Below are 23,421 nucleotides of genomic sequence, written 5' to 3' on the forward strand. Positions count from 1 at the left end.
GAAATGAAAACTCACGAAGCTCCATGGAAAGATTTACTAGTAGCAGAAATGTGTCACATAGGAAGCACTATCAGAACTTTACCAACGGCATAGGAACTGATCAGTCCTCACTGTAAATGATAAATTAAAAAAGAATGGCATATGGGAACACTTTAGTACACCAGGAAAAGACCAAATATACAAATTAAGCACACAGAAAAGGGAAAAGAATTCTATGACAAAGTTACAAAAAATAATTTTCAATAAAAATAGAAGATAATTCCAAAATCTAGGGGGGCGGGGATGACATGTAGTTTAATAAAAGAGGCATATTAAAACACAAATAACAGAGCCCCCCCCCCAAAAAAATACCATCACATACACACATCACATTACAGAGAAGACACTAGACAAACAGAGTAAAGAAACTACTAAGTGCTGCAGGAGAAAAGACCCAAGTCACAGATGCGGGCAGGCCAGTCAGAGCAATGGCTGCTTACTGAGTTCTAAAAGACTGCAATACCAACTTGGACTATTATACCCAGCAAAATTATTTACCATCATTGAAAATAATAAATTTCTAGAACAAAAACAGACCAGTGAGCAGAGCCTCGCTCCAGCCATTGCTGTTCAGATATACATATCTTTGGCCATTTATTTAAACTTTGATCTCACATCAAGATCGTGGAGATGGCTCTCTTTGTTTCTCTTCCTAGTGTGGCCACATTAAACAAATCTTTTTCTTTTTCTTTTCCTCCCCACACCACTTTTCACCTAAGGAAATGAGTTACAGAAAAATAATATAGGACTATGTGGCCTCTAGGCCAGCTTTACAAAGACTATTTGAATATACATGGGGGAACAGAAGAAAAGTAAACAATACAAGGACACTTAATACAGAGAGGTTTAAGAAAACATTACAAAATTATCAACATTTCAGGAATACATATCTTTCAATAGTAACTGAATGTTAATGATCTATATTCTCCAATAAAAGGCAGACCTGCTTCTGTACAGCAAAGGAAACTGCCAATCAAGTGAAGAAACAGCCCACAGAATGGGAGAAAATCTTTGCTAAACACACACACACACACACACACACACACACACACACACACACGAGACAGAGGACTAGTATTTAGACTATACAGAGAATGAAACGAAGAACAAACTACTTAGTTACCAATGGACTAAAAGTCAGCTCTCAAATACAAATGGCAGAAACTTAGATGCACTCAGCATCCTCTGCCATCAGGGAAATATCTTACCCCAGTCAGAATGGCTAAAAGAATCATCAAAAAAGTAAAGGAAAATATAGGCTGGAGAGGAAGCAGAAAAAGGAAGTTTTCATCTTTGGTGCCACCCCTACGGCAGTCAGTGTGGAGGCTTACCAAACCTGAAGCTAAAGTTACCTCACGAGACGTACACATTCACGCTCACTACTGCTCTACTGACAGTAACTAAGAAACAGCATCAGACGAGCGGGCCAGCAACTGGTGAATGGAGAGCAAAAATGTGGCACATAGATAGACCAGAATCTTAAGAAAATGTTACAGGATCATTAGCTGTAGGCAAAATACTATATACCAGATCTCTAAAACCTTTCTATATTTTGAGAGTCTCTCTCCTGTGCACCATAGTGTGCACTCAGATAAAGGTGTTCAACTAAACCTGACTAGCACAACATCTCTAGGCTTGTCTACATGGTCACAAAGAGCAGCATGTCCTTCTTTGTTTGCATAGACCACATTTTCTCTGTCTACCCTTTGGGTTATCTCATTGTCTTGGCTATGCTGCTCTGATGGACACACAAGTACAGATGAATTTTTCCCATCTTGGCTTTGTTTCTTCTGAATATGCACATACAGAAGAACTGCTGGATTTGTAATTTCTGGAGAGACCTCGAGACTGTTTTCCATAATACACTCCGTTCACACTGTAACTAACAGGTATGGTGTATAGAATGCTTTAGTTTTATGTATTTAACCCACTTTGTTTTTTTCATGACGTAAGATATAAGGTATTTCATTGTTGTCATGTAGTTACGGTTGTTAAGTACCATTGGCAGAATAGTCTATTTTTCTAAGTATTCTTTGCATCCCCTGAGAATACTAGGTGAGGGAATATGTATGTGTTTATGCCTAAATACAATATGTCATGATGTAAGATGTTAGAATATTGCAACCCTAAGAGTAGAATATTCCACTCTCAGTCTGCCCAAATTGCCCAGTTTTGGCAGGTGGTGGCAGTAGTAATGGGTTTCTGTACTTTGTAGAATTTCTAGTTGCTTTTTTTTTTTGGTACATGAATGCACACATCACATATCACACACACACACACACACACACACACACACACAGAGAAAGAGAGAGAGAGAGAGAGAGAGAGAGAGAGAGAGAGAGAATATACATGCTCAAGCTGTAAGTTATACAGACTATCTATTCTAAAAACTCCTTCCCTAGGGTTCTGATCCCTGACAGCAAGTCCTCAATCTCCCGCTCCAACTTGTACACCCTACTCTTGTCAGCTATACACTGATGTGGCTGCTGTCCCTGGACTTGATCTATTACTGCTTGGGCTCATGTTTTCTTCTTTGACTCATCCTCTTTTTGCTGGAGGATAACCTCAGGTACTTCCTCTCACACATAAACTGTTCTAGATTCAGAACACATCTTCTTAGAACTGTAAAGGAACTGTTTCCTTGCCTCCCAGAGTCTTGTAGCTTGGTCTCAGTGCCCCAAAGTTTCTCCATAACTTCCTCCATACATGCATTTGGCTTTGGAGAACTTACTGAGTGGCCCCAGGTGCTCCTGCATTCTAGAAAGCTTTTCCGTATCACTTACTGAACAAGAATCTTGCCTATGTTTTGTTTTTGTTTTTTTTTTCTTTAACTGGGACTCAATCAGACCTAGATTTCTAGGTTTGAGTTCCTATATTTCTTTTCCATATGTTAAAACAGTTTGCCTTTTTATTCTGTTTCCTAGGAGATAATTTTCAACCACTCTTTTTTGATATTTATTTGTATTTTGGTATTTTTTATAGTATCTTGTCCTAAAGACATCTTCTATCAATTCATCCATTGATCCATCCATCCATCCATCCATTTTCCATCCATCTATTGTATGTGTGTGTGTGCATGTGTGCATGTGTATGTTGTATGTGTGTGTATGTATGTGTATATGTGTGTATGTATATGTGTATGTACGTGTATATGTGTGTATGTATGTATGTGTATGTATGTATGTGTATGTATGTGTATATGTGTGTATGTATGTGTATGTGTGTATATGTGTGTATGTGTGTATGTATGTATGTGTATGTGTGTATATGTGTGTATGTATATGTGTGTATGTATGTGTGTATGTGTGTGTGCATGTGTGTGTGTATAGACATGTGTAGGCATGGACACTGTTGTCCTTTTTTCTTCCTTAAGTTCAGCACTGTCTTGAATATCTGGATATTAGAAGGCTGCTATAAAGAGACTGCATCAATAGGCTCAAACAAACTAAAGATATCCAATCAAATATTTTAAAATATTCTCATATTTAACTGCAAAAATTTAAGTAAAGTCCAACTATTAAATTAAAGACACTTGCTTAAGCAAAGTCCTCAGTTTGATCTTCATCCTCCTGGAAGCAAAGAATCAAAACAAACAAACAAAAAGCCCAAAGTCCTACAAGATGTTCTCTGACCTGCAAACATGTCATGGTATTCATGCATACACAAAATTAAATAAATGTAATGAAAATCTCAAAACAGTAGAAAGAAATTCCACATTGATTCCTGAAACAATTGTCACAAATTACAACCGAAAATGTCAATTGAAGAAAATCCCCTGTACATGCCAGGTCGACAACTGCCGGTCAATAGCTCCAAACCCACAGCTCCTTACTAAAGGGGAAATAGCGACCTCGGCATTATTTCATCAGAACTCTCATCAGTGCAGGGGAAAGACTGAGTGATTGGCCCGTGGTCCTATCTCTGCCTTGGAAGCCGAATGATCACTGTAAGTCTGTGTTGCTCATGTTTAAAATAAAAAAAAGCAAAATATCAAACAACAACAAACAGAAAAAGTTTTAACCTAAGTGTGAATGGCATCATCCTCAAATCCCCGAAAGTTATAATCAAACGAGCTGGAGGCTCATCCAGCAAGGACATGGTATAAAGCAAGCAGGTGTTCCAAAGTGAAGTGTTGCTGAAGGATGTACGATGCAGAAGGGAGGAAGACAGGAGTGCAGAGACCAGGCTGGACCACAGAGAACAGAGAAAGTAGGGGATGGCAGCTTAGTAAAGAAACCTAAAGGCTAGTCCCCATCATTTTCAGAGCTAAAAATAATAATGATATATCTTCAAAATAACATAAAACTGTATTTTTTAATTTGCCGACAACCATAAGGCTTCTCGCTCTTGAGAAGACATCATAATAACAACCTATAAAACCTCCTCCCACTGTGTATCTTCTGCCTCTGGGGCAGTGACAGCTAATGACAAGGGGATTTCCCTACCTGCACTGCTCATGGGCAGACCTTGGGCACTTCTTGTATTACACTTTGGCACTAATTATAGAAGTTAGATCTAGCCACCTGGCTTTCGTTTTGCTGTCTACCTGGGCCTTTTCTAAACAAGCAGAAAATCTCCTCTCAGACTGTTACCATAAATAGAATGTGAGAGATTAGTGGTCCACAGAGCACCAGGGTCAGCTTACAACCTTTCAGGAACAAGAAATCTGACGCTCCCTGACCTTAGAAGCCTGCAGTTAATAATCACATTAAAGGTGGTTTTTACATGCCAGACAGTTTTTGTTTCCTTTGTTGATTTTACAAATGGAGTGTCCTTTGTGGTTACTAAAATTATATGCCAAAAGGCATGTAATTAACATTTAAAATATTAAAGCCTCAATAAAGTTGGCCTTGCAGTTTACCTGAGTTAAAAATACTTAATGTCAAAAAAAATCTTAATACTAAAATATTGCTTGCACTTTCCCACGGTAATTTTAACAATTTAACTAACTTTGACAATTAGTATACTGACTCTCCTTTAAGCTGAGGAATATAACACACTGGACTCTGTCAGACTAAACAAAGCCTCAGGCTCCTGCACTGCCGCACTCTCACCTTTCCCCATGAAGGGTCAACTGTTTCTGGAAGGAAAGAAGCAAGCCTGAAGCTAGCGTTTGGCCAGCAAGGAAGGTCAAAAAGCAGCTGTGCAGCCTGGGGCTGGTGCCAGAGATCAGGCCACTGTGCAGGGGAAGGGGATCATGACCGCCAAAGGCACCCGGCCCCTCTTCCACAGCCAAGCACTTAACCACAACAAATCTAATTAACACTGCTAGCCAAAAGGAAGTGTGGGTGACCTCTTAAAGTGTGATGAACTTTCACTTAACATCCCACTAAAGGGACTGTACAGCTCAACCCACTGCAGCTGCCTTAGTGGGGTACACAAGCCATTCTTGGGGTTACTGGAACAAGTTAGCTAGGGGCTTTTCAAAGGTGGCTCAGCAATTAAGAGCACTGGCTACTCCTCAGAGACCTGGGATTTAATTCCCAGCCTGCACTTGGTAACTCACAACTGTGTGTAACTCCAGTCCTGGGGAGGGATCTGTCTCCTCTGCTGGGCTCCTTGGGGATCAGGAGCGATGAATGGGGGGGGGTATACAGACATACATGAGCAGGTGAAACTCCCACACACAGAAGATTAAAGAAACACTAAAATATTACCAAGACACATTATTTATGTCTATGAAATTGTCAAAGAATAAATACAAATAATCTTTAAAGGAGCTGGCTGAGTCTTCAGACCGCTGCTTGTTGTTTCCTCTGCTCTGCCACGTTACTGAAAGGCACAGTGAGGCTGCAGAGAGGCTACGGGGTAGCAGATCACGACACAGTCCTCCTATGATGGCATCTCACGAGTCTACATAAGTTTAGGTTTATTAACTGTTGCACGGAACTTTTAATTTTGTGAAAAGAGAAGCTATCATGCAGTGTGTGCAAACATACACACTCGAGAGTCAATGAAGCACTTCACATTAAAAAGTGTGCAGACCTAAAACCAGGCTCCCCAGGAGAAGACTGGGGAGAAGTAGTAAAGCACACAGGTGTGCTGATCTTGTTATACGTTGTCAGAAAAACACACAAGCAAAGAGAAGCCTCTGCTACTAGTAAGCCCACTCTTGTAAATCAGTACAGGTAGTACCCTGTGGGGCTGTGCTGGTGAGATCTTGTAACACCCCATCTTTTTCAGCCTTCCTTTTTTACCTCTTAAGAAGACACTAAATTAACCTATTATTTTTCTTTATACAGTCAAGTAAAAAGTTTTGGGCTCTTTAAAACAATATTTTTAGAATGTTTAAACAGTACTTTAGCAACTGAAAATACAGTGTTTAAAATATCAATAGCCTTGGACTACTACCTTAATGTGGTTATATAACTATACCATTCCTTACAAAATACCTTAAAACAAGAAAATGAAATTCGTATCTCAGCAGTGCAATTAGTAGAAAAGCAATTCTTCATGAGCTAAAGATAACTGGCCACTCCACAAACGCGCAGAAATGATGTTCCTAGGTACAATTTGTATAAGATGATCACACTTAAATATACGCACATTTGCATGTAATTTAAAATTTTCAAAGCAAGTCCCATTAAAGGAACTGAGGAAAAGAGATAAAATGTTGACAGTACTTTTTAAATATATATTTGCTTCCAAATTAAAAACATAGATGTTTACTATGAACAGTAAGTTCCAGCAATTATAACAGATCCTCATTATTTTGGAAGCTGTGTTTTACTAGTGAGCTCATTAAAATGTGTGCACATTGTAAAAAAGACCTAAAGGCATGCTAACCGAATTAAAGAGGAAATTTAAATTTTTGCTATTAGTAACTCTTTTAAGAAGTTTTATACCAATAAGATGTATGTAAAGGAAATTTAGTAAAGGTTATTTATCACGATTTATACAAATATCAGTTTGATAACTGAGACAGGAGTTTCTTTCTGTCTTCTAATTAGATGTTGGGAGACAATCTGGCATACATCAAGTGCTCTACTGTGGCCTCCCTGAGTGAAAACATCTAACCTGCTATAGAACAAGACTCTGGTCTCTACGCTGTCTTCTAGGTGTTAGGTACGCCCATTCACACATCCATTCCAAATGAATGGTCAGCAGCAGCCTGCAAAGAAGGCAAACTCTGTCTGCACCGCAGGCTTGAGTGCTCATTTCATCAACCTAAACCACCTGTCAAAACACACGAGCAATCTGCACTTGACTGTTAAGGTTGAAATACAACCTCTTTAGTTCTGATCAGTTTGAAAACTGTCTTTTCCACAATTAAAGGGTCAATATAAACACAAAATCTAATACTATTTTCTATGATTAGGTTTCAGTAGCTTCAGTCCCCAAACACTGCAATTCTTTCACACAGCTTTCACTGTGGAGAAGGGAATGGGATTCACATCTGCTTTTTGCTTATTTCATTAATGGGTCATGCCTAGGTCTTCTGCACAGATAACCAAGGACCCATCTAAGTCTGCCTCCTGCATAGCTGGCTGGTTCCTGTTCATTACTCCTCAGACAATGCAAATCTCAGTGAACTCACGTCCGTCACAGATCGACCCAATTCATGGGCAATCTTCTCCCATCGACCTGGGGTCCCTCCTGGGAACTTAACCATACTTCTTGTCAGTTGACTGAGGTCCTCTTCTGTCCATTCAGGTGCCTGCAAGACGTTAGACAAGATTTTAAGAGATTGAAAAGATGTTTACTGTAACATCAACGTGCCTGTGAAACAGATGATTGGCAGACCCCTTCCTGCCGTGACCACCAGTCACTAAACATGCATCTAGGCTTAGTCAAAGGTAGGGCAGCATCTTTAATCACAGAATAGTGTCTCAGCGGCATCCATAAGATTTCTGCATGTATTTAAAACACAAATGCAGTGCATAATGCAAAACTATGTTTTTGAAGATACTTTAAAAAAGGACCAGTTTTATACTAAAATAAAAACATTACCAAAGTCCATAAAAATTCTTGCTACAAAATGTAGTACTGTTCATATAACTCACGTGATATGACCAGTAAGTGGTTTTAAGACGTCTAGATGAAAATCTGAGTAAGAAGCATTGAGGACCAGAACTGTGAGAGATTACATGCTTTGCTCATCCTATGTAACAACAATGACATACAATTTTATAAATATTTAATTTGCCAAATGCTAGCTGGCATTCAGTAAAACTTGGGAACAAGTTAAGATTAGGAACTCTTTCGCCAAGATGTAAGCCATGCAGTCTTTGCAAAGCTTCTGGTGTTGAATAGTGAAAACACCTTAAACATCACAAAATTGCAAACATATGGCTAAGTAATGGTCAAACCTAAGACTGAGGGAAGAAACACACACACATCACTGTTGAGTATGAAGAAACATATGACAACTACATTTTAGCACAGGCTACCCCCACTGGAGGCAGCAGCCTCTGCCATCAAACAGTGGAAGATGAAGGAAGTTCATCTCTTTCCTTTACTGAGAAACAAAGAGAGAGAGAGAAGGGATGGGGGAGGGTGAGAGAAAGGTAGTGGGAGGAAATCTTAGAAACAAATACCTTTTCTAATCACCATTTCCGGTAATGAACAGGCGTGCACCAGGCAGTTTGCATTACAGAACCATCAGCGTAGACCAACAGTCAGAGGTGAGTGACCCCAGGGACTACCTCTTCAGCCCCAGCACAGCCTCTCCCCGACACTAACCCTTCCTGTCATTCTCCCACTGTGCTCTAACCACACTGACATCCGCCTGCCTCACTGCAAGCCTAACGGCCCTTCCTGACTGTCTCCCCCAATCAATGGTTCAAGCCTGCTCTTTTCACCACATCCAAATGGCAGCCTCACCATAATCAGAGTGCACTGCCCTGTTAAGGGCTTTCCGAAAGGCTCTGCCATTTGCATTCATTTGCAAAACAAACTACATTTATTCACTTTGTTCTGCTATCAAGAATGTTCCCTGAAGCAGATGAATTGGCACAAACACAACCTGCCACTTAGGAGTCGTAAATAATAGCCATAGTGAGGAGGACTGAGCAGTCGCTCTATTTCATATCCACTAAGGGCTGAAAGCCTCAAGCATGTTCATCAGCACAGCCCCACACTACATGCACACGCTCACACATGAAAAGGTAATCTGCACTGGATCTGGCTGGAATTTCTTTGATATTTAATGATCCAAAATTTAATTCTTTAGTCACTTGAGCCAAAAACTACACCTGTTTTCCTTCCTTTTTGCCTCATTTAACAAAAAATGTGTTATTTAGATATCATTTAGAGAAACAAATTAGATTTTCAAAGAAATACTACTATTATTGATAAACCCTTAAACTCTAATGCAAAAGAAAATACAAAAAGGGCAAAGCTTGAGGAGAATTTAAATATAAGCTAGAAGTGCAAAGTCAAGCCATGAAGAACAGTATCCTCACGGAGACAGCCTCAGCGTCAATGCACACCAGTGTGGTTTGCTTCGGAGCACAGCAAAGCAGTGCTGTGCTCTCAAGAAAAGATGTCCGCATTAGCTTAAGTAGACAAGTGTGCAGCACTTCCATTTTTAGTAAGTTGATTTTCCAAATATCCTATGCATATTAACAGTGGACATTAAAAACCAACTGGATTTTAATTTCTCATTAATGAGTCTAAAAACATAGCACTACTGTTTTCCTGGGAAGGCAACGTTTTATCTAGATCAAATGCTTGCATCAAAAACCTGAAAAGGAAAAGTCACTGACTGCCTCAGCAAACTTCCTCTTGGTTTTAGTTATTTCATGGCCATGGTTTTTACTATTATTGTTAAAAGATGGGTAATAATAAGAACTCATGGGCTGAAATCTGAGCGTGGCCTTTGAGCTCCTGGTCATTCCCTCTTCCACAGCTGCAAGGCCCTTGGGTGAATGTGTAATTCCTCAGTAATAGTGTTGTCTTTAAAGGAACAGAGCCCACTGTGATCCAGCTACTCCAGCAGCCACGAGGGTGGCCGTGCTGTGCATGTATTCTCCCTGGTCCACTATAGAGCTGACTGTAGCTGGGAAAGTCAAATGAATGCATAAGCATACGGCTGTGCCACTTAAACCCACGTGTGTCCAGTATTACTGACACACCGGGCCAACATTCATCTCTACAGCAAAGTAATGGAAGATGCCACACGGCGCGGGGACAGCGGTTGTGATTACACAAGCATCCCAGTTTTGCATCAGAAAAGCTCCGCTCTGGGAATAAATCTCCATACTGAATACAAAATAAAAAGTAAGTTTTCAAATTATTCAGTAGTTTGTGTAATGATCCCCAAATAAGAATGAATAGGGACATTTAAATTGTATTAACAAAAAAAAATACTCCTTTGGGATGAATTTTTGTATAAAGCCTCTGAAAATCTTTACTATCCTTGCATTGCAAGGGCTTGGCGTGCCAGGGCGGGCTCACTGCTGTGTTTATCGAACCTAAATGCAGTAGTTTCCCCTCCCAGCTTTGGACCATAAAATGTGAAATATCAAGTATTATCCCATTTATTTGGCTGAGAAATTATAGTTACATTAAAGAAAAATATAATTACTACTTGCTGCATTCTCCTATTTTCGGTGGAAGGTCCTTTTCTATTAGATACTTACAATTTTACATTGAACCATTTTTAGTTGGTTTAGTTCAACTCAGAATCTTAGGAAATGTTTTTTTACTCTGTTCACTGGTTAAAATGTCAGTTGTACAGTTATAACACAGACAGCATCCCTAGAACTCTTTACTTTGTACAGTTTTAGAATGCATTTGGCTTTTAGCTATATAATTTCCTTTCCAACTTAAAAGTGACTGTGACAAACTTCTGTGTAAAACAATGATACGCTAAGAACAACAAAATTAAAAACCAAACCACCTGGAATGTCTTCACTCCGAGGCCCCTCTTTGTGTCTTACAGATAGCCATCTTCTCACCATCCACATGGGCTCATCATGGAGCTGCTCACAGCCTTTTACAACCTCTGCTTCCAAGAGCTGGACACAATATAAAGACCAGACCAGACCAGACCCTGGAAAAACCTCCACTCAGTGATAGGCAAAAGTGTTCCACTACTGAGATAAATCCACCAAGACTATATCTCTGTGTGGCTCCTGCCAAAACCTGAGAAGTTACCTTGGAATGAATTATGCTACTCTGCCCTGGCTATTTCCCTGCTCACTTCTGGGAGGGCTGACTTCTGTGACGCTCTGACTCCTCTTGCAGCACTGCGGGCATCTTGCTGCTGGATTCTTTCTCAGGCGAATGCTGCTATTCCGATCAGGTCAACTAAGCTGGACCACACTCTTGTGGATCTTGAAAGCATTTTCTCATGGCTTTAGCCTTTCAGACTGTTTGCAGTCAGCCAACACTATACCTTCCATTGCTAACCCACGGAGTAGGCCAGGCGTCAAAGTGCCTGATGCAACAACACCCGTGTTCTCTGTTGTGTCCACAGACATCTGTGATTGTTGAACACTGGAAAGACTTCCTCAAACATCAACTCAAAAAGTTTTGCCTCTAAGCAGAGGCAGGCAAATCTCTCTGAGTTCAAGGCCAGTCTGGTCTACATAGTGAGTTCCAGGACAGCCCAAGACATACAATATCAAAAACAAAACAAAATAAAACAAAACACAAAATTAACAAAAATTCTCACTACTGCTCTCACTTTTTCCTTTTCTTTATATTTTTGAAAGTAATTGTGCCTGGAAAGAAACCTGTTCCTTTTAGCTTCTTCCATGATGATCAAGGGGTAGATGGTAACACATATTTACTTAGAAAGTTCAGGACTCATTCTTGACTGGCACGACCTCCTTCTTTTTCTGATGGCAGCACAGGCCAGCCAGGTTGGTATACCTTTGGGGTGACAGCATAACAAAAGGTATAAGAAAATCAACCTAGTCCTGGTTTAGTCACTTCAAATTTCCTGCAGGAAATCACAATGTCCCAGGTCATGCTCATGGGGTTGAATATACTTCTTACCAATACAGCTGTTAAGTGGAGCATCGAACTAAAGTCTGTAATTGGTATAAAACATGTTCTCTTCTTGTACCTCTTTAGGGTCTGGTATCCAGAGTGCATAAAGAATTATTAAAATGACTGCATTATATTTTGATGGTCTCCTTCTATAACTGTTTCTAAGTATAATCACACCCCCCCCCTTTGATTTTTTATGTACACATCCTCAATGGTAGCAAATTATAAAGTTAGCAAATAACTGTTATATAAGTTTTGGGGGATAAAAACAGAAGAATCTATACAAAAATCAGACAGTGACTAGGTAGGAAAATAAGTTCAGGATACACTAAAGGTGGACAGCTCTAAGTAGTGAGGATGATGACTACTCCAGCCTCACCCACAGTGACGGGCACAGAGCTCTTGCTTGTGCAGTCAGAGACCCACCAGGGAAGATGCTCAGTCGCAGGGGACATTTTAATTTATGGATTTATAGCTTTTAAAATTAGATGTCATCTCAGGAGAATAACTACTTTGTCTTCAGGCAGAAAATTTTCTGTATTATCCTACTGGGGGAAAAGCTGAAACCAAAAGAAATTGAAGAGATTTAAAAAATGTATCAGGGCATATGATTGATAAATGCTATAGGGAAAATTAAAAATCAGTTGTATTTTTATCTACTCTACTTTATAGTGGTACATGTATTTTTCAAAGGTCATAATTAATATTCAATATAATGGCACTTGATTTTTGGACCACTAGCATCTTTTAAAGCATAAACTTCACATTTTTAGAAATTGTATTTGCTTAAAATAGATTCATTTCAATTAGAACCGTTCTAGTCCTTTGCCCTATTTTCCAGCAAGAAGAAACAGAAACTTACAAAAGTTGAGAAAACCTTAAGTTCACTGTGCTATGAAGAACAGTGCTAGGAGAGTTCTTAGGTTCCCCAATTTTAGCTAAATAATCTATCAGCAGATCCTGAGGTTATTAATCGACATGTGAATGTTGAAAAGAAAATCTGCACCAAGACAAATCATTGGATATGACTATCTTTTCAATGTTTATATAAGGTTAAGTAGCGTGACAATTTACATGACATTATTGTCAGGTTTGCAGATTCTTACATCAAGATAAACTATTTTTATCCTATGAAATAATTTCCCTTTTATTGCACATAGAGCTGAGAGTTGATCTGTGGTAGCATGTGGAAACCGCTAACATTGCTGCAACTTCTGAGAAAAACTACTATTTCTATAGAAAAGCAAGTGAGTTTAGTCTGCTGTGTTATGTTCAAGAGCCGGTTAGTATCAACTTCCAGCTTCTCCCAAGGCCCCCATTTGTTTCTTACAAATTAGCCAATGATCCATTCAACATCCTTAGTGTGGGCCTGCTGTATGTTGGATACAATCAAAGAGAGTTTTGTTTGCTTCTACCTGTTGATATGTTTGCTATGCTATGTTAAAGTTCTCAAGTGTTAAAGCAGCGGTGGACACTTAAGAGCCTCAGCTGCTCTCCCAGAGACTCCCATCTGGAGGTTACTCCCAACACCCACATGGCAGCTCACAACCATTTGTAACTCTAGTTCCAGAGGATCCAACAGTCTCTTCTGGCCTCTGCAGACACTGTATGCACATTGTACACACACATACATGCAAGCAAATCACCTATATACATAAAATAAATAAATTTTAAAAACACATAAAAGAATAGAAAAGCACTTAATTTTTATTGCTTACCCTGGGAGAAAAACCCTACTGATTGGTATCATTTAAATGTGAGTAGAGAAATATCACAACCCAGAAATTTAATATAGAATAAAAGGGAAATATGACAATTTATCAGCTTTTTGTAGAGACTGTGGAAAACAGAAATTAATGAGTGAGAAATCACAACATGGAATTAGAGAAAACAACTGAGACTGCAATGTTGAAAAATGGAGTTAAGTTGTACTACACAGTATGGATGTCATCAAAGCTGTGTTCTATGATCTGACGCCTGGGGTTCTGTGTCTATTCTCTGCAACTGTAGCCTGCATCCTAGGGCCAGTTGGGAGATACACACATTGGTCATGAAAATAAAACAGAAAAATATCTACAGTGCAGCATCTGTCACTCCTTTGCAGGGTTGAACATTATTTTATTATACATAGATACACACCATAGTCTGTTTATCCATTAATCTGCTGATTAATCAATTTCTCTCTCTTTTTATTCTATTGTCAGGTATGCTACTGATAGTATATGTGTACATGTTTAGACCTGTTTTCATCTCAAACCATATTCCTATAGTATTATAGAATGGATTTTATTACCACATAAAGTAAAAAATTAAAGAATTATAAATGCTGAGATTGTCATTATGGGTAATCAACAAAGATTAGCAAAGAGCTTACAGCAACTATTTGGGAGAAATTAACAGCAAATTTCTAAAAGCAAACATCTTCAGCTTATGGAAAGAATTAATTGGATTCTACCACATATTGTAAAAGAAATGCTAATTCCTGAAGCTCCTACATTCTATACTGACACAATTCAGTTGGGAATGGCAGGCTAGAAGTCAGACATTAAAAAAAAAAAAAATCAAAGTAATTCAAAGCCCATATAATTCAGCTCAAAAATCAAGAGTTATATGTAGTTCTTATAGTATTAGTAAATTTTCCTGGATCTCTTTTTTTTTTTTTTAAAGATTTATTTATTTATTATATATAAGTATACTGTAGCTGTCTTCAGATACACCAGAAGAGGGCAACAGATCTCTTTACAGATGGTTGTGAGCCACCATGTGGTTGCTGGGAATTGAACTCATGACCTCTGGAAGAGCAGTCGGGTGCTCTTAACTGCTGAGCCATCTCTCCAGCCCTTCCTGGATCTCTTAATAGAATGAGTTGTTTGGCATATAGAAATTCATAATTAACCTTATGCAACTGTAACAGGCAATCAGAAATAGAAACTATTCATTATATTGCCCATATTTGGTCTCATATAGTCTTCTTATTAGCACAAGGAAATAAAAAATTGACCAATTATTAATAGAAAGTGTGTTAGAAGCCTCAAAATGTCATGAAAAACACAATGTTAACAGTAAAGGTTTAAAGAAAAAAATTACTATCATTTTGCAACAATGCAAAAAAAATTATAAAAGTGTACTAATTGTTCTTTTTTTCCATTACCTGCTGGAAGCAACCCTAAGGGTACCAAAAAAATTAAATCTGTCAGATGAATGCACTTCATTTTGCAGAATTCGGAAAACTAAAGTTTGTACACCATACCACAGATACATATTCAGGGTTTCAACTGACAACTGCTTTGAGAACTGAAAAGGCTGATTCTGTAATTACACATTTACTAGAGGCAATAGCTATTATGGGCATCCTGTACAAATCAAGACTGACAAAATTGGGAATAATTTATTTGTTACCATATCACACAATCACATATTTTCCACACAATGGATGGAAACTTTTAACTTTTATACAATGAGTATAACTTTTAACATAAAAAAAAAGACTTTTCTTGAATGCGTTTGTAAGAAGATACCTTTATGAAAAGGGACTCTGTAGCGAAAGACCTAGTGACCTGTAGGGAGAGGTGTGAGGCTATAAATCCGGCTACTAGTGGGGTAGGAGAAAGCATTTCACGAGCTCAGAAACTCAAGGCCAGCAATTAAGGAAGAACCTATCTCAAGAAGCTAAAGATTAAAGTCAGCAAAGGAGGACAAGCCTTTAACCACAGCTATTTGAAGATACATACTTTTAATCACAGTATTTAGAATTTGTGCAAAGCTAGTCTGGGCTACATACACTTAGACATCCCAGACAAGCTGGGCTGTACAGGAAGGCTCTATATTGCAAGCATAGATTGTGAAGCACTTACCTAAGATGCCAGTACTGACAGAGTTAAAACAAGAGAGGTGTGGGTGTGGTACGCACCCACTTCCACAACATCCAGAGGGAGCCTGACTCCAAGGTACTCTAACATGCCCAGGATCAGAGGTGAGGAGGCCACAACAACTGCCCCAACACCAGTAGTAAATCAGACACCCAGGATCCAGAGATGCAAGAACCCCAGCCCAGCCAGTGGCACAGGTTCTCTTCCAGTCTGAACCTGTGCCTTGAGCAGACCTTGGGCCCTAGCTCTGCACCCATTCCTACAGCACCCAAAGGGAGCCTGACTCCCAGGTGCTGTGCAACACCCAGGATTATAGGAGAGGCCACAATGTCTGCCCTATCACCCGGAGTAACTGGGCCACCCAAGATCCAGGGATGCAGAAACAAGGGCACAGGTTCCTTCAGGTCTGAACTAGTGCCCTGAGCAGACCTTGGATACTGGCCCCACGCCAAGTACCAAAACACAGAGAGGAAGCCAGACTCCCAGGTGCTTTAACATGCCCAAGATCACAGGATCACAGATTCACAGGATCCCAGAATCGTAGGATCACAGAGACAGCTGAACTGTGACGAGTTCTGACACAACCAGAATCATAGGAGGGACAGGCTGTAGTCAGAGACAGCAAGTGCAAGTAACACTAGAGATAATCACATGGCGATATTTGGATTTAGAATTAGATCTCATGATGATGATAGAGGAATTTAGGAAGGACTTAAATAACTCCCTTAAAGAAATACAGGAGAACACAGGTAAACAAGTAGAAGCCCTTAAAGAAGAAACAAAAATTCCTTAAGGAATTACAGGAAAACACAACCAAACAGGTGAAGGAATTGAACAAAACCATCCAGGATCTAAAAATGAAAATAGAAACAATAAAAAGTAATGAAGGGAGACAACTTTGAAGACAGAAAACCCAGGAAAGGGATCAGGAATCATAGACTCAAGCATCACCAACAGAATAAAAAAGATTGAAGAGAGAATCCCAGGAGCAGAAGATACCATAGAAAACATTAACACAACTGTCAAAGAAAATGCAAAATGCAAAAAGCTCCTAACTGAAACCATCCAGGAAATCGAGGACACAATGAGAAGACCAAACCTAAGGATAATAGATACAGAAGAGATAGAAGATTCCGAACTTAAAGAGGCAGGAAATATCCTCAACAAAATTACAGAAAAAAAAACCTTCTTTAACCTAAAAAAAGAGATGCCCTTAAACATACAAGAAGCCTACAGAACTCCAAATAGATTGGACCAGAAAAGAAATTCCTTCCGTCACATTAACAGTCAAAACACCAAATGCACAAAACAAAGAAAGAATATTAAAAGCAGTAAGGGAAAAAGGTCAAGTAACATATAAAGCAGACCTATCAGAATCACACCAGACTTCTCACCAGAGACTATGAAAGCCAGAAGATCCTGGCAGATGTAATACAGACCCTCAGAGAACAGAAATGCCAGCCCAGGCTATTATACCCAGCAAAACTCTCAATTAACATAGATGGAGAAACCAAGATATTCCATGACAAATACAAGTTTACATAATATCTTCACACAAATCCAGCCCTACAAAGGATAATAGATGCAAAACTCCAACACAAGAAGGGAAACTAACACGTAGAAAAAGCAAATAGGTAAAGTTCTTTCAACAAGGCCAAAAGAATAGTCACACAAACATAATTCTACCTCTAACAACAAAAATAACAGAAAGCAAAAATCACTTTTCCTTAATATTTCTTAGTATTAATGGACTCAAATCCCCAATAAAAAGACATAGACTAACTGACTGGATATAGAAACAGGACACAACATTTTCCTGCATACAGGAAATGCACCTCAGTGACAAAGACAAAGACTACCTCAGAGTAAAAGGCTGGAAAAAATTTCCTGGCAAATGGTACCAAGAAACAAGCTGGAATACCATTCTAATATCAAATAAAATTGACTTTCAACCAAAAGTTATCAAAACGAATAAAGAAGGACACTTGATACTCATCAAAAGAAAAATCTACCAAGATGAACTCTCAATTCTGAACATCTATGCTGCAAATGCAAGGGCACTCACATTCATAAAAGAAACTTTATAAGGCTCACAGCAAACAGATATTAAAAACAGGGACTTCATGAAGTTCTTCGGCAAATGGATGGAAGTAGAAAATATCATCCTGATGAGGTAACCCAGTCACAGAAAAACACACATGGTGTGCACTCACTGATAAGTGGATATCAGTCCAAGATACAATTTACAGACCACATGAAGCTCAAGAAGAAGAAAGACCAAAGTGTGAATGCCTCAGTCCTTCTTAGAAGGGGGAACAAAATACTCACAGGAGGAAATACAGAGACAAAGTGTGGAACAGAGACTGAAGGAAAAGCCATCTAGAGACTGCCACACATGGGGATCAATACCACATGCAGTCACCAAACCCAGACACTATTAGGGGATGCCAAGAGGTACATGCTGACAGGAGCCTAATATAGCTGTCTCCTGAGAGGCTCTACCAGAACCTGACAAATACAGAGGCAGATGCTTGCAGCCAACCATTGGAATGAGAATGGGATCCCCAGTGGAGAAGCTAGAGAAAGGACTGAGGTAGCTGAGAGGGTTTGCAACCCCATAGGAAGAAAACAGTATCAACTAAGCAGACAGTCCAGAGCTCCTGGGGACTAAACCACCAACCAAAGAGTACACTTTGAGAGACCCATGGCCCAGCTGCATATGCAGAAGAGCATCAGTGGGAGGGGAAGCCCTTAGTCTTGTGAAGGCTCGATGCCCAGTTGGGTGGGTGGGTGAGGGAGTCCTCTCATGGAGGCAGGGGCTGAGAGGATGTGATATGGGATTTCTTCAGGGGAAACCAGGAAAGGGGATAACATTTGAAATATAAATAAAAGAAAAACATTTTTAAAAAAGGAAAAAAATATTTTAAAATGTCTTACAGCTATATAGAAATGGTAATCATCCAATATTATGAGTACACTACAAGAAACTCAACTGCTTACTTTCAAGGTAATTTTATTATATGAATTTCATACCAATTTTAGAAAAATGCTAAAATAAATCCACTTACCCGACAACCAACCAAATTAAAAAAATCTACACTGAGACATCAAAAAGACAAATTGCACACACTATCGAGTACTGGTAAAGCAGATCAATGTGAATTGTCACAAGCTGGATGAAGAAATTGGTGACAATTACTTGAGAGCAATGGTCAGTGCGTAGGAGAGCCAAGTCAGCACAGCCTGGCCTGTGTAGAACAAGTACCAACTGCGTGCTACTTACTACTCCACAGAGCACCATGCTGGAGTCCTCCAGCACAAACAGGAGAAGGTGCAGTGCTCTCCTCGCAAGGAGACATATATGAGAGACTCTCACACCATGTGTTTCACTTCTGGAGGGTGGGTGGGGTGGTAGTTTTAGAATCCTACAGATCTCTTAAGCATTTACTAGTTAGCTATGGTTTTAGGCAAATATGAATTTTATTTTCCCATCGATTGTGGATTGTTTTTCTTGTGTCCTCTTAACAATATATTTGTATTGTAGAAGCTGGGCAGGGCACGGAGTATAGAGTCAGACGACCATTTTGAGTCCCAGCCCCAACTTTTAGGCAAGTTTGGATTTTCTTTTGGCATTATGAAATTTTTGTTCTTTACATTTAACCCTATAATTTTTTCTACTGTTGCCAATTATCTGGTCAACATCTCATTTTTTACCTAAAATTCTGAAGATTCTGAACTACATTAAAGAACAAAGCAAACACCCACTCATCTCCTTACCCTGGTATGAGAAGCAGGCCTGGCCTGCTGTCTCGTCTTATACACACTGTGCCGAGGGGGTGCTAGCTCAATGCACCTCCTTCCCAGACTCACACGTTTTAGCATAAATACATCCAGGTCATGACAACTGATTTTCACAACTTCTTGATATTAGGGCCTTCCACCTGTAGTTTTACTTCACGTTCAGATTAATGATTGAGAACTAAACTGATCTTGTCTGTGAGATAAGTCAGTAAGTTAGCATTCACATGAATACGTGGGTCTCCTGAACCTTTTATTTGAATATTCACTGGTCACTATCTCCAGGCCTAGAGCGGTGCTCAGTGGTTAGGAACACCGTCTGCTCCTCCACAGGCTTTGGGTTTGAGTCAAAGAATCCACATGGAGGCTCACAAGTATCTGCAGCTTCAGTTTTAGGGGTTCTGGTGCCTTCTTCTGTCCTCTGTAGACACCAGGAACACATAGTGCATGAACATGCAAGTAAACAAGGAAGGAAGGAAGTTAGTTGAAAAGAGAATATTCTAACCGTATTGTTTCCGATTCACCCAGATTCCTGAGAAGGCTGTTGTGTTGTTGCCACCTGACTAACTCCAAGTCAGGACAAGTCAGCTTATTCCACAAGATACGTCAGCTTATTCACTAGTCGAGAACTTGAAATGGTGACAGGAAGATTTTCTCATGAAAGATAAGACTGTACGGTGAGTATTAAGAGACCGGGTGAAGCCAATCACTGGAGTCAATCTAGTTCAATAATTGAATTCAATTTACCTTATAGAGAGCACAGTGGATATAAAGACCTCAGGCATTGGTTTGTTTATGGTGACAGAGGAGTGTAAGTGAGTAGGACATAACAATCTAAGAATTATACCTCAGCCTTAAAAAGGGTATTCTCATTTCTCATGATTAAGAACAGATGTCCCGGAAATATAAAACATAAAAACTAAAGCTTATACCCCAGAATGCAGAAAAGTATTTTACATCATAAAAGGGAGGAACAAATGCAAATGTCTAAGATGTTGGTGGGAAGAACATGGGTTTACTGAGTGAGTGGTCCACAAGGACGGGGCCAGCACTGTCTAACAGCACTGTCCATAGCTAGTGAGTGGAGGAGGCCTTGAAAAGGCAGGAAGAACTCTGCCTCTTCACAGGCCTATCTTTCCCTTTTCATTTATAAATACAATATGATTGTTTTTCTGAGTTTCCCATTTGCTAAAATAAAACATAATTTACTCAGTACCTGTTTTGTTTAACATTATAATCCCCAAGTGTTCATTTGGAGATACAGAGGACAACTAAGAAAACGGCATTCACTTAGTTAATAACATAATGCCTGTCTAGGACAGTGGTTTTCAACCTATGGGTCTCAATCCCTTGGGGCTGCATATTAGATATTTCCATTAAAATTCATAACAGCAGCAAAATTAAGTTATGAAATACCAACAAAATAATCTTATGGTTGGGGGGCATCACAACATGAGGACCCTTATTAAAGGGTTGTGGGATTAGGAAGGTTGAGAACCACTGTTTAGCACAAGCAGCATCTTAGCTGTTATGAAGTATGGTGTGTCCTCAGGTTTCCACGCACACAGATGCAGTGAGACTGAAGGTGGCAGAGAGCAGGTAGTAAGGTGGTAGTTATCAACTATAGGACATGCAGGCCTCAATAGAGACTTAATTATCAATATTATCGTGGCATTCTTAGAATTACGTGTAAACTACTTCCATTACAGAAAGCTTCTAAGAAAAAATTCAGTTTATACCTAAAACTTAGAGTCAATAATTGGCACAAGAGAAATGATTTATAGATAATCTTTGTATTGTGTGGGACAGTTTTTGCATGAGATTATAAAACTGAAGGTGACATTAGAGAGTAGTAGACAGTGGAACAGATAGTGATAAAATTTATAATTCCATTAATCTTTGGAAAATTAAATCAAAGTGTATGTCTGATCCACCTTTAGTACACATTTCACTATTTTCATAGTATTCGTCCATTACAATATACACAAATGCTCTCTGGCAAGCTGGGACATAAGTATTGTATCCATATAAACGTATACTTTGTTCTATGCTTCTGTTTTATCCTAGTCTGTAAAATTCTCACGCAAGACTATAGCCATTATCTTTTTACTCAAAGAAACAACTACTATACAACTACACAACTATATAACTATAAACTACTAGAATGAGATGAGTTAGTTAATTTAGTGAAGTATGAAAATCTGCTGAATTCTACATTCTTCTGCTCAAGATCAATGTGTCACAGTTCAGAAGAATCCCGTCTTTAGTTGTAAAACATCACTTAGAATTCATTTGTATGTGAAGAAAGAAGCATGAGCAAAGACATTCTGAATATAAATTTAGTAACTGAGACAAAGCCAGGCAGAGGTTTTAGAACGGGAAGGGGTAAGGTCTGTGAGCTCCATCTGGCCAGCAACAGTGTGAGCACAGCTGAAGTCTGTGGTTCTGCCGTCAGAGAAGAGAACATCTGGGTGTCTCTGCACACAGAGAAAAGGGTGAGGCCCGAAGACTAAGGACGGACTAATGATAGGCTCTGGGCAAAGAAGAGCGTGAATGAAGACTGTGTTGGGAAAAACCGAGAGGACAGACCCATTTTATACTGTTATTATATAAGTTACATCTCTGACAAAGCTGTGAGGGCACAGGGACTAAATCTCCACAGGAAGTGACTGTAAAGACTGAAAGTAGAATTTTAGTGAAGCAAGAACTCAAAGTGCATAATAATAAACACTGAAAACTTTTTGTTGTTGTTTTATTTTTTGAGACAGGGTTTCTCCATATCTTGCTCTATAGACCATCTCTAGGCTCAGCCTCAGAGTGCTGGGACTAAAGGGTGTGCCACCACCACCAGACTACATTCCAGTCCACTACCACCAGACTACATTCCAGTCCTCATGGAACTGGTCTCCCCGTCCTGAGAGTTCAAAGAACTCCAGAGTGTATTTTAATAGTGTTGTGCAATTATTGTGGTGAATAGCCTTGAAACTATTCTATAATAAAGTTTTTCCCTTTTCTATATGCTTTACTTACACAGGGATCTTTAAAACCCAAATCCAAAAAATACATCATTTTTATAATAGGGAAAATTCAAATTTTTATCTTCTGGCAAAAGAAAGGCAATTTGGAACTGATATTGGCACAAATTACTCTGAAGAGAAAAAAAGCGTTTTATGACATGATAAAAATAATTTTCTTAAAGGATAAACTAATAAGTGATAAGAAGTAAGATGACACTGTCAAGGATCAATACAGAGAGTGACAGCGATGATAAATGACCTGTTTGTCACTGGACAGTTCAGCTTGTACCAGGTAATTACATTAAAAAGCCTTAAGCAAAACAAAACAACAAAACATTCTAAGATCTACACAAAAACATCCCGTTAACACTCTAGTGTTCTCAGGGTCTATCTTAGTGCGTGTGTCTGTGCATGCATACAGGCGCGCATATATACACACACACACACACACACACACACACACACATGAGTGGAACCCACAGGTCACTCACGGGTCCCATTACTCAGTACCCATCTACTATGTTTTGAGAGAGGAGACCTGCACCTGACCCCCTGGACTCAAGAGTGTGCCGTCATACCTGGGTCCTGGGAATCAGCCTTAGGGCCTCATGCTTTCATGACAAGTGCTCACTAACTTGGTTGTTTTTTTAAGCCTGGAAAAATGATACTGAGTTTAACAGGCTTAAAATTACAGTTCTAGTCAAATTGGACTAATCCAATAACAGAAAGGTAAAAAAGATGTCAACTATAGTACAAAG

General features: G+C 39.2%; 1 protein-coding gene across 3 annotated transcripts in view; it reads right to left on the minus strand.

The window, feature by feature from the left end:
• Nucleotides 1-23,421, minus strand: part of Dnajc1 (DnaJ heat shock protein family (Hsp40) member C1) — a 156,711-nt gene that overhangs the window by 15,331 nt on the left and 117,959 nt on the right. For all 3 annotated transcript variants that reach the window (XR_015640600.1, NM_001400837.1, XM_087589614.1), the window contains 1 exon segment: nucleotides 7,577-7,696. Coding sequence is in view for 2 of the 3 variants with exons in the window: in NM_001400837.1 (NP_001387766.1) it covers nucleotides 7,577-7,696 (120 nt within the window). In the remaining variant the exon portion in view is untranslated.

The sequence above is a fragment of the Rattus norvegicus genome, chromosome 17, assembly GCF_021556685.1.
Source record: "Rattus norvegicus strain SHRSP/BbbUtx chromosome 17, alternate assembly SHRSP_T2T, whole genome shotgun sequence".
NCBI classification, from domain to species: domain Eukaryota; kingdom Metazoa; phylum Chordata; class Mammalia; order Rodentia; family Muridae; genus Rattus; species Rattus norvegicus.